The 17049-nt window shown below is 40.0% G+C and overlaps 1 protein-coding gene across 3 annotated transcripts; it reads right to left on the bottom strand.

The window, feature by feature from the left end:
* Window positions 1-349: 349 nt before the first annotated feature.
* On the bottom strand, window positions 350-16955 carry Ac3 (adenylate cyclase 3). Of its 3 annotated transcripts, none has more exons than XM_006566247.3 (9): window positions 16666-16955; window positions 10913-11292; window positions 9894-10178; window positions 8924-9210; window positions 7189-7517; window positions 6032-6370; window positions 4765-5070; window positions 4327-4662; window positions 350-4256 (listed from the first exon to the last, which is right to left on the bottom strand). In XM_006566247.3, exons 2-9 carry the CDS (start codon window positions 11260-11262, stop codon window positions 4074-4076), a joined length of 2415 nt encoding a protein of 804 aa, XP_006566310.1. In that variant the 5' UTR covers window positions 11263-11292; window positions 16666-16955; the 3' UTR covers window positions 350-4073.
* Window positions 16956-17049: the final 94 nt, after the last annotated feature.

The following is a 17049-nucleotide window of genomic DNA, read 5'->3' as shown; positions in this document are numbered from 1 at the left end:
CAATGTAATATCGATATAGCATCGCTGTAGCCGTTTCCTTTCCTTTTTCATTTCTTTTTCGGGAAAGAAACCGATCGATCGCTCGATCGATCGCTTCGTACTGTACGAAAAGAAAAGAAAAAACTCTCGAATTTGTTCAAACTAATAATTTCCGAATAAAGATCTTTTTCGATAATTTACCATTTTCCATCCCTTATATTTTTTTCCCAAGTTCAAGTACAGATCACTCGTTTCACTTACCAGTAAATATAAAAATAAAAAATACGTTGCAATTTTTGCAAACGAATCCAGGATAATAAAAATAAGGGAAGGAGAAGGAGAAGAGGACCAAGATCGAGAAGACCAAGAACCGATTCGACATCGGCCAAGAAGAAGCCGTTTATTATTTTACAGTCGCGTGATTCCATTTCCCCCCCTCCCTAGTCTGAAGAAGTTTATAACTTTTGACAGTTTACAACGAGTGTTCCCTCTTCCCACATCTATAAGGTGCTAATATATCTACAGTGATATAATTCCTTCGATTTCTATACACGCGTTTCGCCGAAATTTCTTCTCTCCACCGTGGACGATATTCGATATCCATTTCTGTGTTTCCATTTCTCGCCCTCCTTTGTTTATTTACAAGAGATCCTTCATCCTTTATTGCTACTTTACAATATTTTCTCCGTTCCTCGTCGGACGTCGTGCGTTTGCTTACGTGTATATGTATATATGTCGTTTCCCCTTGCGAATAATTCATCCATTATGCGTGTGTACACATGCGTATAGATGTGTATGGGGCGGACCGCGCAATATATCGATTCAGGAAGTACGCGAACAGTGGAGAAAGATTCAACCAGCTTTCTTCCTTTCTTCTTTTTTTCTTTTTCTTCGTTTCTCGGTTTCTTCGTCTCCAAAGCGAGCAAACACTTGATGAACCGAAAGGAAAGAAAATTTTCCTCTCCCTTCTTAGAACACGGAATAGAAGAATTTACATTTATCGATTTTATATTACACGCGTTATAATTTTTCGCTCATCGTGTTTCACCGTTAGTAGCGGTTCTCGTTAGATTGAGAAAAAAACGAAAGTTCAAGAAAGTAACGAGGGTGTGTGTGTGTGTGTGTGTTGAATGAATGTTGTCGATTCTAAAATACAAATTACGGATTTTTAAAAAAGATTCTCCTTCGGAAGGGTATATTTTGCTTCGATTGTCCTCCACTCCTTTTATTTCTATTTCTCCCTTATCGCTATAGGTCTGACCACTGTTGTCGCGCTTAGGCCGTTTCTTTCTCGTTTTCTTTTTCTCTCTCTCTCATCCTTCGTTGATTCGCGTCTCTCTTTAATCCTTTCGTAAACGTGCGTGTCGTTAGAAAAAGACCGTTATATAAAAAAGCAATTGAAAATATTAATATCGGATTTAAAATTTAGATCGGTGTGGTGATATAACGTCGATTTCGAAAATCACAGTACGAATTACTTTTTTTTTTCTTTTTTCTTTTTTTTTATTTTTTTATTTTTTTCGCTTGTATCACACGAACGTAACATCGTATTTTTCTCTTTTTTTCTTTTTTCTGCTTCCTCTCTAAACTATCCAGTTTAAAAACCTGTTTTCACGAATTATAATACGATAATTACGGTTATCTTGTTGATAATTTAACAACCGACGAAAGGATTAAATCCCAGCACAATCCAAGTGTTTGTGTCTCCTCGCGTGTGCGTCTTTTTCTTTTTTTTTTTCTTTTTTTCATTTTTTTTCTTTTTCGCGTACTCGAGTCACGTTCGGTTACGATATATTTATTTATTTAATCTCGGCGACTGAAACTGTAGAAAAATAAATTGTTATTATCATGTTCGAGGTTCTATAGTACTACTACGCTCCCGTGGGATCCGTCCTATGGACGACGGCGTACAGGACGTTTCACGAAGCCCAATTCGCCAAATAAGATCGATTTTTAAATTTCTGATTCTCTCTCTCTTATATAAATCTCGTATGAACGTAAAAAAAAACACGGAATACGAACACAGAAATATTGAATAAAAGAAAAGAATATTCGTTTCTTGTTTCCATCTCGTCAAATCAATGTTAATTTCGACGCGCGAAGTGAGCTTGGTGAAATCCTTCACAATTAAAATCGGATCTAAGCTCTTAAGAAACTTCTTCCTCTCAACAAATCGAATCGGCTCTGCTTGCGGAAAAATATATATCGAAACTGTATAGAGACTTGTTGTTGTTGTCAAAGAAGACTTTTCGGTGACTGACTCGCTGTATACAAGTATTTCAAACACGACGAGAACATTCTGCACGTTGCATGAATTTCTAACCTGTTGTTCCTTCTCTCTCTCTCTCTCTCGTTTCAACACGCGAGCACTCTTCTTCTCGATTCGATGAATAATCTTAATTTAAAACGACAGTTTTCTTTTTTTTTTAAACATTCAGAGTTAGATAGGATTTTATTATTCTTGTCGTTTCTTCGGATCTCACGTTAACCATCGCGAAAATAAAGGAACGAAATTTTCTACACAAACAATCGTGTACGACAACAATGGATAATTTCAGGAACATTGAATTATCTCGATACTTGCGACAGTTAACGAGACATCATTATACACGTTCGCATTTCTGAAATTTTCTCTTTTCATTCTCCTCTTTTACTTTCTTTTTTTTTTAGTTATCTTTTCTGAATTTCATTTCACTTTTTATATATATATTCTTGTTACATCCTCTTGAAAAATTCTACGAGAACAGAGCTCTATTAATCGACAAAGTTTTTTTTTTTCTTCAGAGCTTCTACGAGATTTTTTTTTTTTTTACGATACATAACAATTCCTTTACTTTCAATTTTCGATATTTGGAATGTATTTCTTTTTTTCGAGAGTATTAGTATCTACATCTTAGTAGTATCTCGTACAATCGAGATTCGATCGATTTACACATCGCAACAATTACACACGCGAATTCGAATTAATTTAATCATATCGATCGATGCGGAGAAAATCATTGGACAATTAGATTAGACTGTGAAATTGCTCGAGAAAAAGGACCAAAAAAATTATCATCCCCCTCCTCGAAATATTCTTTCTCGAGATATTATACGCGTACTCTACTCTACGCACGCACGCATACGCTCCCGCAAATTTGGATCGCTCGAAAAAAAATGGAAACGAATTTTTTGATTCGTTGGACCATAAAAAAAAAAATACATTTCTCGTGCAAATAAAAATTTTAAAAAATCACGATTACGAGTGTAGAGTCGTCAAAAATTTGTTAGCGGAAGCGTGTTGAATCTCGCTTGAACATGGACGATCTGAAGATCGTAAGAAAGCACACACACAAGTCGGCGCAATGTACAATTACAGTTGGAGAGAACGCGCTAGCTTGAAGGGATATCTCGAGCCACGTCAGGAAAAAGACCTACCCCTGATTGACCACTCTCAACCCCCGTCGCGGGATCTAGAAAAATAGAGTCGAGATTCCTAACACAATTTGTAACGAGCTATACACTTATACACTTTCTTTATGTTACTCGATTCTACCAGGATCGAATTCTTCGAATTTTCTAATTAAATTATCCTAGATATGCAAGATTCTTTTTTCTCCTTTCTTCTTTTTCATCCTTTTGGTTCAATTTGCTTCGTTTTTCTCTTCTCATTGACAGATTCCAAAGTGAAAGTGGGATCTTTTAGACCGGATCCACGACGTTTCTTTATAAAACGTCGCCAGTTTCGTTTCGTATTTTTATCAACAGTCCCCTGTTTCTAATAATCCTAATTGTTTCTTTTGTACCCTGTTCTTCGATACGATGATCAGCAGTAGACGGTAAGAATTTTTCTCCGGTGGCTTACTTTCCCTTCTGATACACGCCTTCGAACGATCGTTAAATAATTATCTCTCCTCCTCAAAGATTCTCCAATAAAATTCTTTCGATAAAATGTGAAACGGTAGGATCGTTCACCCTTCTTCGAAACAGAGATCTCTCGATCCACCTCGAACGCATCGAGGACAATATTTATTCGAGTGAGAGAAAAATCTCTCTCGAAGGATCTCCTTCGTTTCTTTTCTCTCTTTTTTCTTAGAGCCTTCGAGTGTCGTAGCCTACTGATAGATGATCGGATGGGTGGGTTCGACGGGCAGGTCGCTGTCCAGGTTCAACGAGACGCCGTCCTTGGACACGAGGTAGTGGGTGAGCAGCTGGCCCTTGCCCTTGACGAACACCAGGCCCCGTTGCTCGAAGCCGAAGCCGAACGGCTCGAGGATCTTCCGGGTCTCGTCCGTCACCTGGATTCGCGATTCTTTGTTTTACTTTATCGTTCTTCCAGAAGAAGCTTTGGAAAAGAATATTCCTTACCTGGATGCAGCCCACCTTGCCGGTGCTCTCCATCCTGGACGCCACGTTCACGGTGTTTCCCCATATGTCGTAGTGCGGCTTCCTCGCCCCGATCACCCCCGCCGTGACCGGGCCGTGGTTGATGCCCATCTTGAGCACGAAGTGGTTGAAACTCTGCTCGTTGATGCTCGACAACGCCTTCTTCAGCTCGAGGGCGAATTCGACGAGGGTGGACAGGTGGCCCCATCGGGGCCCGTCCTCGGACTCGGCCGACTCGGTTATCCCGGACGCTGCCATGTACGTCGAGCCTATCGTCTTTATCTTGATGATGTCCTTGAACTTGTTCTGATCGAGGATCTGAATCGAGGAAAAGGAATGAAATTTGAGGCCAAATTTTCTCTCCAATTCTTTGCTCAGCAACGACAATTCAGACTCGAAAGAGGGAGGGAGGGTGCTCACCGCGTCGAAATCGGATATGACCTCGTTCAGGAATCTGAGACACTCGAGGCCCTGGTTGTTGATGCTCTCCTCGCTGTAGAAATCGGCAAAGTTGGGCATGCTGGCGAACAGTACGCCGACCTCGGCGTAGCTCTGGCTGTACAGATCGTCGTGGTGCCTCGCCCTCGAGAGGAAATAGGCGGCCACGTGGGGAGGGAGGATGTTGTATATGAGGGCGCCGTTCCTCCGTTTCATGTCCGCCGCCCTTTCCCTCTGCGCCACCACCTCCCTCCCCCTTAGGTACAACATCCTCCTCGACTTCTCCGCCTGCGAATCGATCGAGATCGGCCACGAGTCGTCGAAAACCTTAACTTTAACTTTAACCTAACCTTTTTTATCATTATTAATCGACCAATTGCTTGATTAATTTTAGATGAGGAAATTTTCTTTCTTTCTTTTCGAAAAGAAGAGATAGGCTGATCCTCGACTAATCTTTTTTATCATTATTAATTGATTGCTTAGTTAATTCATTTTCTTTCTTTTTTTTCGAAAAGAAGAGAGAGGCTGATCCTCGACTTTCACGAAAACCTTAACTTTAACCTAATCTTTTTTATTATTAATCGACCGGTTGCTTGGTTAATTCTAAATGAGGAAATTTTCTTTCTTTCTTTTCGAAAAGAAGAGAGAGGCTGATCCTCGACTAATCTTTTTTATCATTATTAATCGACCGATTGCTTAGTTAATTCATTTTCTTTCTTTCTTTTCGAAAAGAAGAGAGAGATTGATCCGCGACTTTGTCGAAAACCTTAATTTTATCCTTAACCTAACCTTTTTTATCATTATTATTGGTTGCTTGGTTAATTCATCAATGAGGAAATTTTCTTTCTTTCTTTTCGAAAAGAAGAGAGAAGCTGATCCTCGACTTTGTCGAAAATCTTAACCTAATCTTTTTTATCATTATTATTATGCTGATCCTCCATTTTGACGAAAACCTTAACTTTAACCTAATCTTTTTTATTATTAATCGATCGGTTGCTTGGTTAATTCATCAATGAGAAAATTTTCTTTCTTTTCGAAAAGAAGAGAGAGGCTAATTGTCATCTTCGATTTTGATGAATTTTCAAGAGGTTGTTTCGAAGTCTTTTATTTTTCCTTTTTCCTTCTCGTTCGAATTCCTCGGCCGAATGAACGAGGGAGAAAGAAAGAAAGAAAGAAAGAAAGGCACGTTTTTTTCTTTCAATCTATCATTTCTACTTTATTTGGAAAAAATCTTGGACGAATCACTCACGTATCTGGAGACGATGACCAAAGAGGTGGCGACGGTGAGCAGGGTGACGGAGAGGCAGAACTTGGAGGGGACGGCGGATGGTTCGAGGGGCGAGGAGGCGTGATCCTCCCAGTCGAGCCTCGAGCCTAGTAGCCAGATGTTGATGAAGCATTGGGAGCCGGCGATCGCGTACATGAGGTAAGCTTTGCCCAGGTAGCATATGTAGGTAGGCATAGAGGTCGCGACCAGGGTCAGCACGCCGATGTACGAGTAGTAGGAAGGGTAGGGGCACTTCGTTGACAGGGTTACGTTGGTCGAGTTTAGAGATGGAATGGTCTCCTCGACCACCACGCAGTTGAACTTGCGATAAAAATTATATTATTATATATTAATTTCATTAATATTAAATAGATTTATTTCGATTTGTAAAAAAGAAAGATTGCGAAAAAAGTTCACTGTTTGAACGTGGATTTAATTATCCAAGCAAATTTATCATTTTCTTTAATCTTTCTTTTTAATAAGAATAATATCTTTAATTTTTGAATATTGAAATTATTTTTACCAATCATCGAGAACAATAATTATCTTATCGAATAATTTCAATTTTTCTTATTTTATTAATCTTATTTTATTACACTAATTTTAGAATGAACAAATGATTATTTGAATTGAATATTTTAATAACAATTACTAAAATGATATAAGGATTTTATAAAATCAATATTTAAGTCGAAATTAAATGTAACTAATTACTTCTTATTTATAAATAGTTTGATAATTACACATTATTTGGATAAATTTACTTATTTATAAACAATTATTAAAATATTAGTTGAAGCTAATAATAATTAGCAATTTATTGTTAATAAATCATTTGGATTACATATAAATCCTAACTAAGAATTTTTATTTAAAAAATTTTCATTAATATTACGCTCTAAATATAAGCTGTTTAAATTTTAATTAACCAAATTTATTATATAAATTAATAAATAAATTACATAAATATAATTAATTCTTAAATTTGAAATTTTCAACTCAATGAATGTTTAACGTCATTTCAATAATTCACTTTTCAATATAAATCTCATAATAAGTAAATATACATAAATAATCAATATGTCACGGATAAAATAACTTTAATATTGTTAATTCAAAAGTGGAAAATGGGAACGTACCATATCGAGGAGAAGGAAGAGGCCGAGGGAGAAGACCATGAGCGAGGCAAGGGCCCTTCTCAGCCACATGGCCTTGATGGAGCTGCCCAGGCAAGTGGCACCGGCCAAAACAACGGCGAACAGCACCACGACCCCTATACCGCCCCACGTGAAAGGTCCCCATGGTTGAAACCTCCAAACAGGAGCGGAACACACCATCACCAACGGGCCCCCCAACAACGACAGGGGGGAGAACGCCTCCTCGGCGTTGTGGAACGCCGACTCCACCTTCGGGTCCTTGAAGTGCAGGGTCAACCAGTGCGCGTGACCCTTCAGATTCACCCCTCCAGCTACGGTTCGACATTTCGTTTTTTTTTTTTACTTTTTCCAAAATTATTTTCCTTTATATCTATTGAATTCATTGATCCCTCACAATTTGTGAAAAAAAAGAAAAGTAAACAGTGATCGATATTTGTTTAAGAAATATTCCATCCCTTGCAAGTTAAATTGACATTCATAAAAAAAAAAATAAATAATTAATATATAATTCGTGATCTACGATACTAAAAAAGAAATTTTACCGAAATTTATCCAAAAAAATATTCAATCCCTCGCAAGTTGAATTGACATTCATAAAAAAAGAAAATAAGTAATTTGTGATCGATATTAAAAAAGAAATTTATCTAAAAAAATATTCGATCTCTTAGAAGTTGAATTGGCATTCATAAAAAAAGAAAGTAAGTAACTTATGATCGATAGTTGAATTGAATAATTGATCAACATCAGATGAAAAAAATAAGTAGTTTGTGATTGATAATAAAAAAGAAATTTTACCAAAATTTATTCAAAAAAATATTCGATCCCTCGCAAAGGATTAAAAAATTAAATTGACATTCGATCAACATCAGATATTGATATTTATTTTAAAAAAAGTAAGTATTTTAAAAAATGTTTGTGATCGATAGTAATAAAGAAATTTTACCGAAATTTATCCAAAAAAATATCAGATACTTATTTAAAAAAAAAAAGTAATCATTCATTACATTCATAAAAAAAGAAAGTAAGTAGCTTGTGATCGATATTTGTCTAAAAAATATTTGATTCCTCGCAAGAATTGAATTGAATTGAATTGAACGATATTCAACATCAGATACTGATATTTATTTAAAAAAAAAAGTAAGTAGTTTGTGATTGATAGTAAAAAAGAAATTTCACCGAAATTTATCCAAAAAAATATTCGATCTTTTGCAAATTGAATTGGCATTCATAAAAAAAGAAAGTAACTCGTGATCGATATTTATTTAAAAAAATATTCAATCCCTGACAAGTTGAATTGAATGATATTCGATCAACATCAGATACTGATATTTATTTAAAAAAAAAAAAGTAAGTAGCTCGTGATCGATATTTGTCTAAAAAATATTCGATCCCTTGCAAGTTGAATTGGTATTCGTAAAAAAAGAAAGTAAGTATCTCGTGATCGATATTTATCTAAAAAAATATTCGATCTTTCACAAATTGAATTGAATTGAACGATATTCGATCAACATTAGATAAAAAAAAGTAAGCAACTCGTGATCGATAGTAAAAAAATAAATTTTACTAAAAATTTATCCAAAAAAATATTGGATTCCTCGCAAGATTGACATTCGATCAACATCAGATATTTACCAAAAAGAAAAAAAGAAAAAGAAAAAAAGAAAAAGAAAGAGTTTGTGATTGATGTTAAAAAGAGACGACGTCTCAATCTGTTTACTTTTGCTGTCGAGCTCCTTCCTCAGCCTCTGCCTAAACTCCTCCGAGTCCTCCTTGTTGTTCCTCCCGTCCCCCAAGTTCTCCATCGCCCTCCTGCTGTTCTCCGCGTCCGTGAGCGAGGCTAGACTCTTGGTCACAGCCGGTATGAAGGGTTTCAACGCGCGCACTATGAAGTAAGTGACGATCCCCGCTTTCTGGAGTGCCTCTTCTCTGTCCTCGCCGTGAGCTGGCTCGACCTCGAACTCCCCGTTCAGGAAGCTCAGCGTCGCGTTCGAGATGTGCACCCTCCTTCCAACCATTATTATCATTATTATTATTATCCTCTCTTTCTTTTCTCTCGTTTCGACGAATTCGCAATTCCTTTCCAATCTCTTTCCAACGATAGATCAAAAGAAGAACAATACTTTAAAACTGTTTTCTCGATACAACAAGATGGAAAGACAGATACCTTTCCCAAATACTTTAACTTACTCACTAGTAAAATTTCTCAATGAAAATTTTAAACTTTCGTTCAAAAAAAGAAAAAAAACTTCAACTAAAATTACACGAATGGTGGAATCTCCCTCTTTTTCGAGAAAAACCTAGCCTCGCGTGACCAAAGATGGTTAATTATTTCGATCGCATTAGCCTGATAGGAGAAAAGGAAGAGTTATACACAAGATGGGTAAGCGGATTTCGAAGGGGAGGGGTGATATCTCGCCCTTTGACTAAAATTAAAGTTACGAAAAAAAAAAGTGCTCGCCAGGCGTAATTAAAAGATATACGCGCGGGGAGGAGAGGAGTGCTCATTACGTGTCAGCTCCACGGCGTTTCGTATATCGATACACATCCAGGAATTTTGCCAGCTCGACGAGGTCGAGAGATCTCGTACAAAACCCGCTTATAAATATATATATTCGAATATAATTGATCGAGAGGATCTCACCACCCTTTATTTCTTTCATCCCTTCTCAAGGAAATACGATTCTCACCCCGCCATTCCGCTGCTCTCCATCTTGTTAGCCAGCTCCACGTCCTTGCTGTAGACGTCGAACTGCCACTGCCTCTGTCCAAGCACGCCGGCCAGCACAGCCCCCGTGTGTATTCCCACCCTCATGTCCACGGGGCTGTTGGTCGTTTGCTGCACGTACTTGATGGCCTCAACCATCGACAGGCCCATGTAAACGCAGAGGACAGCGTGGTCCGGCCTCTCTATCGGTGCCCCGCTGATGCAGTAGTAACAATCGCCCAGGATCTTTATCCGAAGCTGCTCGAACCTGCATGCACGATCGTATCGAAATAAAGATTAAACGAATTGAACGAAAGGGAGGATTTTCGAGCAAATCGAAAAACAAATGGTTTTTAAAATCGGGTTGAGTGGGGATTCGAGGAAGGTAAAGGAGGAGGATTTAATTTTTCCTCCACGTGTCAAGGATCTTGGATCCCGAGTGGTGGCTGGATGGAGTTGGATTTATAGATTGACCTGTAACTCCTCACAGAGAGATCAGATTCTTCGATTATTATCCTCGATAATCGAATTAAATTCCTACTTTTCTTTTTTTTTATAGGATTATATTCAGAATTCAATCGATCCTAGAAATAATATATTCTTCTATGCATTGAAATTGAGAAGAGAAAATTTAAAATTCTTTGCCCCTCGAAATTCTACACTTCCAGAAATTAAAATATCAAGAAATAACAAGAAACAAAATTACAAGAACGTATAAATTGAAACGTCTACGTCGCCTCGACCGTATCGATTGCAAGGACTCCTTGCAATGGAGGACGGCCTTCTAGGAAGGAAGAAGGGAAGGACAGTGAATAAAGCGAATTTAGCAGCAGGCAATTTCAGGATTTTCATCATTCCCTCCTCGACTATTTGCCAAAGTATTCTTCCTTCATCTTAAAAAAAAAAGAATAGAATAAAACTATTCCTCCTCTAGAATGAAAATTTGATAAATTTAATTGTCATTATTTTTTCTTCTTCTTTCGGGTTCATAATTCGACCAACCTTTCGCTGAGTTGGTCGAAGCGGGCGAACAACTCGTTCAGGATCTTGACCAATTCGCTGGCGCTGTACGTGGACGAGATGGCGGTGAAACCGACGATGTCCGCGTACAGGATCGAGACGTTCTCGTGCCTGGACATGTAAATTTTCTTGAACTGGGTGTCGAGCGAGGCGCCGAGATCCTGCCTCATCTTCACGGCCACATGTTCGGGCAGCACGCTGAGCAACAGTCTCTCCTGCTCGGTGCTCTGCTCCTCGATCACCAATTGCACCTCCAAACTCTGCCTCGTCTCCAGGAACGCTCTGCGCTGTTGGAATTCCGTCAACGAGTAACTGGACAGACCGAGAACCATGGCGCTCGCGGACAGCGTCACCGTCAGCACCTGGAAGAAATATTTTCTTTTTCTTCTTCTTCTTCTTAGAATTGGAGAAGGATAGGGAAGAGGGATAGATATTTTTATACTGTGTCGTTATGGCGAATACGAATTATTGGTATTATAACGATATATTTATTTTAATTAACAAGTAAGAAGAAGGAGTTATGCAACGAGAGAGGGAAGGTGTTTAAACGAAATGATTTATAGGAGAGGCGTAAGATAAATATGGATGATAAAGTGTGTAGATATTGAAAGGAGAAGAAAAAATTGTTTTTAAATGAATTTCAGAATTTTTTTCCCATTTTTTTTTATCGCGGAATATTATACACGGCTATTTCGGAATATGAATATAAAATATGATGAAATGAGAGATTATAAAGTGAAATCAGCCATGTTACGTGTGTTTGTTATATACATTTTTTTTTTTTTTACACGGATGGAATAAATCTGTGAATGATCGTAAAGAAAAAAAAAAAAAAAGCTATTTGTAATTTAACGAATCTTAATCATTAAATCAACTTGATTTCGAATTAAAAATTTAAAATTGTGTTTCATGCATATACAAGTTTCGGTTTATACTATTTCGCAACAACAAAAACAACAACAACAATTTCGAATGAATTTATCGTAAGGAAAAAAAAAAAAAAATAGTTTCGTAACGATTTCGAAGCTTGTCCTTCGATCTGTGGAATTCGCACCGTTCACATGATCGTTCGAGAGACGTTCGAGAATTGTGCAAATTGATTCTACGTTTCGTCGACTCGACGTTCTTTCGCCTTTCGTGCGACTAAAACTAAAACGAACCGCTTGTGCAATTCAAAGGGATCGACTCTTTAGTTAGAAAACATTTTATTATCAATACTTTCGAAATATACTTTGTCTCGTTATTAAATTCTCTGAAAAATTTAGATCTTTAATTTACATTTTTACTCGAAATCGAATTAATTGAAAATAAAGAATTTAAAACTTTCCCCCTTTTCAATTTATCGTATACACATCCGAATAATTAACACGTCCACTCTTAGCCTCGTTTCGAGACACGATGCGATCGATAATCGTCCCCACCCCTCCTCCGTCGCGGTTGTCAGAGCATTGAAAATTCGTGGCCGGTCGAAATCGACACGTCGCGCCATCCCACGATTCCCACGATTTTCCGAGTTGTGCCGCGACACGCTCGATGGCTTCCCCCACCACTCAACGAGAACCGCTTCTATTCGTTGAATCGAATCGTTGTTCACGGAGAAATTTTAACGCTTTAACGGATGAAAATATCGTGACAATCTTTCTCGATTATCCAATTCTCGGAGAATTTTCTAATTCTCCTTCGCGTGATCACGTTTCTTCCACGTTCATTTTCAATCTCCGCTCTCCACGAGAAGATTACACGACACGACGCGCCCCGTTACGCAGGCGCTGGTTAATCGGGAAAAGGATTGGACGCATCCTTGATTAACCGTTGGACGGAGGGGTTGGTTGAGCATTAGAAAACAGGCGATGATTCCAATTGTCCAACGGGACATGGATTGTTTCCCGTGTCGATGGGTTCGAAAGAAACGTTCGACTGCCCATTGAAAACCGATCGTATGTCGTGCATGGAAAGGCGGCGTGTCGCGTCATTGCACATCTCTCTCTCTCTCTCTCTCTCTGTCTCCACGCTGCCGCTGTGCCGTGTATCTTCTTCTCCTCCTCTTCCTACGTCTCTCTCTCTCTCTCTCTCTCTCTATTTTAAACAACCATTGACCGAACTCTACTCGAGCGTCACTAACGATAGAACGAACCGTGTACACGAATCGAACTTTCGCTTTCGCGATCGTCCGGCCAAATTTAACGTAACGTAATTCGAATCCTGGCCTCGAAACCCGATATCTTTGTCCCGTTTGAAACGATGATAACAAAGAAACGAGATAAGGGAAAGGAAAAGAAAGAAAGAAATATCTACGAATAATTTAGAAACAATCTTTGGATCAATTTTTCTTCTACGTGCAAAGATTTATATTCGACCTTGAATTTTATAATCCCGTAACGTGTACGCAGCCTTGAATTTTAATCTCTCGGTAAAGGAAAGAGTTTAGATTACTTTGATAAGCAATTCTCGCGACCTGGATATATATACAGATTTCAGAAGGGAGATTAATCAATCGAGTTGATTAGGTTGTTACAAACATTCTTTAGTAGGAGAAAAAGAAAAATTCATAAATTCCATCCGACCGATCCTTAATTCGCCCCATCGATCATTCTCGTGTCACGCGAACGAGGAATTCTTTTTAGCAATTTTTAAACTATGTTATAGTCTACGACTCCTCGAAAAACTTGCCTCTTCTCTTAATAATCATCCATCGAATTTGCGATGCTGATCGATCGGAATCGACAAAGCGTATTCGAACTCGAACAATTCTCTTTAATGAAGGGCCGGGTTTAATTACCAACTTTCCAGTTGTTCGTTCACCCCTTTCGCAGGGTTCGTCATTTTAATTAGCTGCACGTTGACTGATTGAAAACAAGTTCCCTCTTCTTTCATGAAAATTCGTTTCCTTTTGATTTTTAGAAGCAAAGTTTATCGATAAAAGTTGGAAAAACGACGCAGCATCATCGATAATAATTTCTTTGCGATTGCAAAACTCGGGGAAAAAAGCTTGTGTACACAGATTGTTCATCTCCTTATATTATTGTTGATAAATAATTGTTTAATATTTTTGATTCCAATACGAAAACTCGCACTAATTTTCCATAATTGGATCAAGTTCAATTAAGAAAAAATTATCGCGATTTTTGTAACCAATTTCGTCTACTAAACATTTTTTAAAGAAATATTTAATTATCAGAACACAATTATTGCACGAACGTGAATAGAATTGTAGAAAAAAACAATAATTTCTTGATTAGAATTTCGAACGATGTTGCTTCTTCTCGTGTCCTCTTACGATAGCTCACATCACATAACCTAAAATTTGCACGACTGACCGAGAATGCAATGCGAAAAAATCACTTGGAAACCGAAATTTTTCAACAAGCACGACATTTAAAAAAGAAAACTGCCCTTTTTGTTAAAAAACACACGCGTGCACACGTGCAGTTATCTCCGATAAAATTAATGCCGAGATTTTTATTGGGATAAAAAACACGATCATATAGCACGTCTATTTATTTTCAACCGTGCCGCTTTAATTCCAATCGTCTATTTATAATATATTAAGGGACTGTTTACAGGTCGATAATTCCAGTGTTAAAGATTTGATGTAACGACCGGTTCGCCGAGGGGCGGATTAAATGTGTAAAATTTCTAGGTTATATTTAGATCAAAGCGCGAAAGGTTAGGATTTTTTTTTTCGAAATAATCCCTCGTTGATAAACCTCGTTGTTAAACTCAAGAACCAAGATCGGCCCCTTTCCTCGAGTCTTCGTTCTTCTCTTCGACACGGAGATGAGAAAAAGAATTCCAACTCTTACGAGCTTACCGAACGATCGTAAACTGAGGCTTACGTTAACTTGTTGCACGAGCGCCGCGTTTCGGCAATTTTCTCAATCCAGCTCGGTCATTTTTCCACTCGGAGAGATCTCATCACTTTTGGAATCGAGCAAAGTGAAAATAATTAAAAAAACGTTCCTCTCGATAAATTGTTTGTAATTACGAGAATTAAATTCGTTCGAACCTTAAAATTCGATCGAGAAAATAAGAAAGCCTGCTTTGAATTCCTATCGGATGATTAAAAAAAAGACGTCTAATCCAAAGATCCGTTATTTTTAATCGACGTCGTAACGTATCGAGTTCTATAAATTCCACGGGCATCGGCTAAAATTAGAATATCCTGGAAACATAGGCGCGCGCGCGCGCGAGCCTCTAATGCAAAAGAAAAAAGCGCGTTGTAACGAGACAACGAAAAAAAAGATAGGTGATCAATCGAAACGAAGCTTTAATAAATTCTCGAATCGAGGACGGCGTCGAAAAGAGAAAAAGAGAGAGAGGAAGGAAGGAAAAAAAGTTGTAATTCGAAAACTCTCCCTGTATTTTCAAAAATAGCGACCGAGAGTGGCACGCTCGGGGCTCCATTCAACGTTCCACTGCAGAGGCGTTGGAATAGAAGATAACGCGAGGGCTGGACAGCGACGTTGCGACGATGGATCGTTGCAGGCGCGACCGACCACTCGACACCGCGTCTTCGTATATCGTCGCGTATCGATCGATCGAGAAACACGCGTAAGAAGGCGGCCGCTTATCGAATTAGTTGCGCGGATACGCGGCAACAGTTGTTTCCACTCTCGGATAGACCGAAATTTCGAGCTCTCATCGTTGAGAACGTGAAATGCACCTTAATCCCAGCGGCCATCTTTCGTACTATTATACACGTATATATATAATATATACACATCGTATATATACAACGCGTGTTTTCTCTCTCTTTCGAGGCGAATAGAATTGACGAAACGTACCAAAACGTCGACGGGTATCTGTGCAGGCGCTTTCGAGAGTCCCACCACGGACATCACGTACACGGTTGCCGTGCTGCACGCGAGGACGACGCAGAAGGATAGCCTGAGGGGTAGCGTGGCGAAGAGAAGGTAGAGCATGAGCAACAGCCAGCCCAGCCCGTCCCTAGGCGTGACCTCGGTCGACTTGAGGAACAGCTGAGCGAGTAGGTGTGCGGTGGACAGCTGCCAGGCCATGTGAGGGACCAGCGACCAGAGAGCGTCCTTACCCCTCGGGTTGTGCTTCGCCCAGGCGAGGAAGCCGAGGTTCAGGCCGAGGAAGACGGCGGTCAACCCGCGGGCGGGCAACTCCTGGCCGGGCGTGAACAACGCGTTGGCGCCGAACAGGAAGGCCGAGAGGAGGAAGTACTCGAGGCCGCCCCGTCTCTGTTGAAGGGAGGAGGCGCGGTACAGCTTCTCGAGCTTCGCGCTGCTGAAGCTCGTCCTGAGCAGGTTCGACGGCCTGCCCGCGCTCAGGTACGAATCCTCGTTCGAGGTCTCTTGTCTCCGTAACATGGCGCCGCTCTCTCTCACCCACCCTCTCTCGCGCTCTCTCTCTCTCTCTCTCTCGCCGATATCTTCACATATCTCGTTCGATCGAGGAGCGCGTCGACTAGGAATTTATTCGTTTAATTAATTATCCCGGAACGAACATCGTCCAACATCCGTGCTCTCCCTCGAAGGGAGGAGGAGGAGGAGGAGGAGGAGGTAAGAGAGGAGCTTCGCCGATCCCAAGGATCTCGCGTGATAATTTTCGATAATCTGCGAGGGACGGCAAGGAGAGGGGGTTTATTATCATGGAACGAGCGAGGGGGCCGATTATTGTTATTATTATTATTATTGTTGTTACTCGTCCACCCCCTCCCGCTTCGTTGGTTCTCCGGAGAGAAGCACACACGGTTTTTTTACACTTACTCTCACGCACTCTCACACACACGGAGGAACGCAGATGCAGCTGCACCCGCGCGCGGGGTACTGGCCGGGTTACTACTGGCGGCGCTCTTCCTTCTCTCCACACTCTCCATCCGTCTCCGCTCCTCCGTGGCCGCCTCCGCCACCCTCCCCGCGCCCGTTCCAAGCTTGCGCCGTGCGCCAACCACCCAACCAACCAACCCCCCTCCCGAGCCACGGCTCTCTCACGGTCGATATCAACCCGCCACCGGACCACCCAGACCACCCTTCCTCCCTGCCTACCCTTACCTACCGACCCAGCTCTGCACACCCAAACGCGTCCTCCTCCGATCTCGGTCACCCGATTTTCGCGCTCCCACTCCTCGAGAAAAGAAAGAGGGAGGGAGG

This window comes from Apis mellifera, linkage group LG11 (assembly GCF_003254395.2).
Source record: "Apis mellifera strain DH4 linkage group LG11, Amel_HAv3.1, whole genome shotgun sequence".
In the NCBI taxonomy this organism is placed as follows: domain Eukaryota; kingdom Metazoa; phylum Arthropoda; class Insecta; order Hymenoptera; family Apidae; genus Apis; species Apis mellifera.
The sequence above is the reverse complement of the archived record's forward strand: the minus strand, read 5'-3'. Positions and strand labels throughout refer to the sequence as shown.

What these genes read in the sequence shown, in the direction of transcription:
- Ac3 (XM_006566247.3), bottom strand. Translation starts at nt 11,262, where the DNA reads ATGGTTCTCGGTCTGTCCAGTTACTCGTTGACGGAATTCCAACAGCGC. An exon ending in TCATATCCGATTTCGACGCG is followed by an intron (nt 4,663 to 4,764) that starts GTGAGCACCCTC and finishes TCCTCGATTCAG; the next exon opens with ATCCTCGATCAGAACAAGTT. An exon ending in GCAAGGTGGGCTGCATCCAG is followed by an intron (nt 4,257 to 4,326) that starts GTAAGGAATATT and finishes TCGCGAATCCAG; the next exon opens with GTGACGGACGAGACCCGGAA.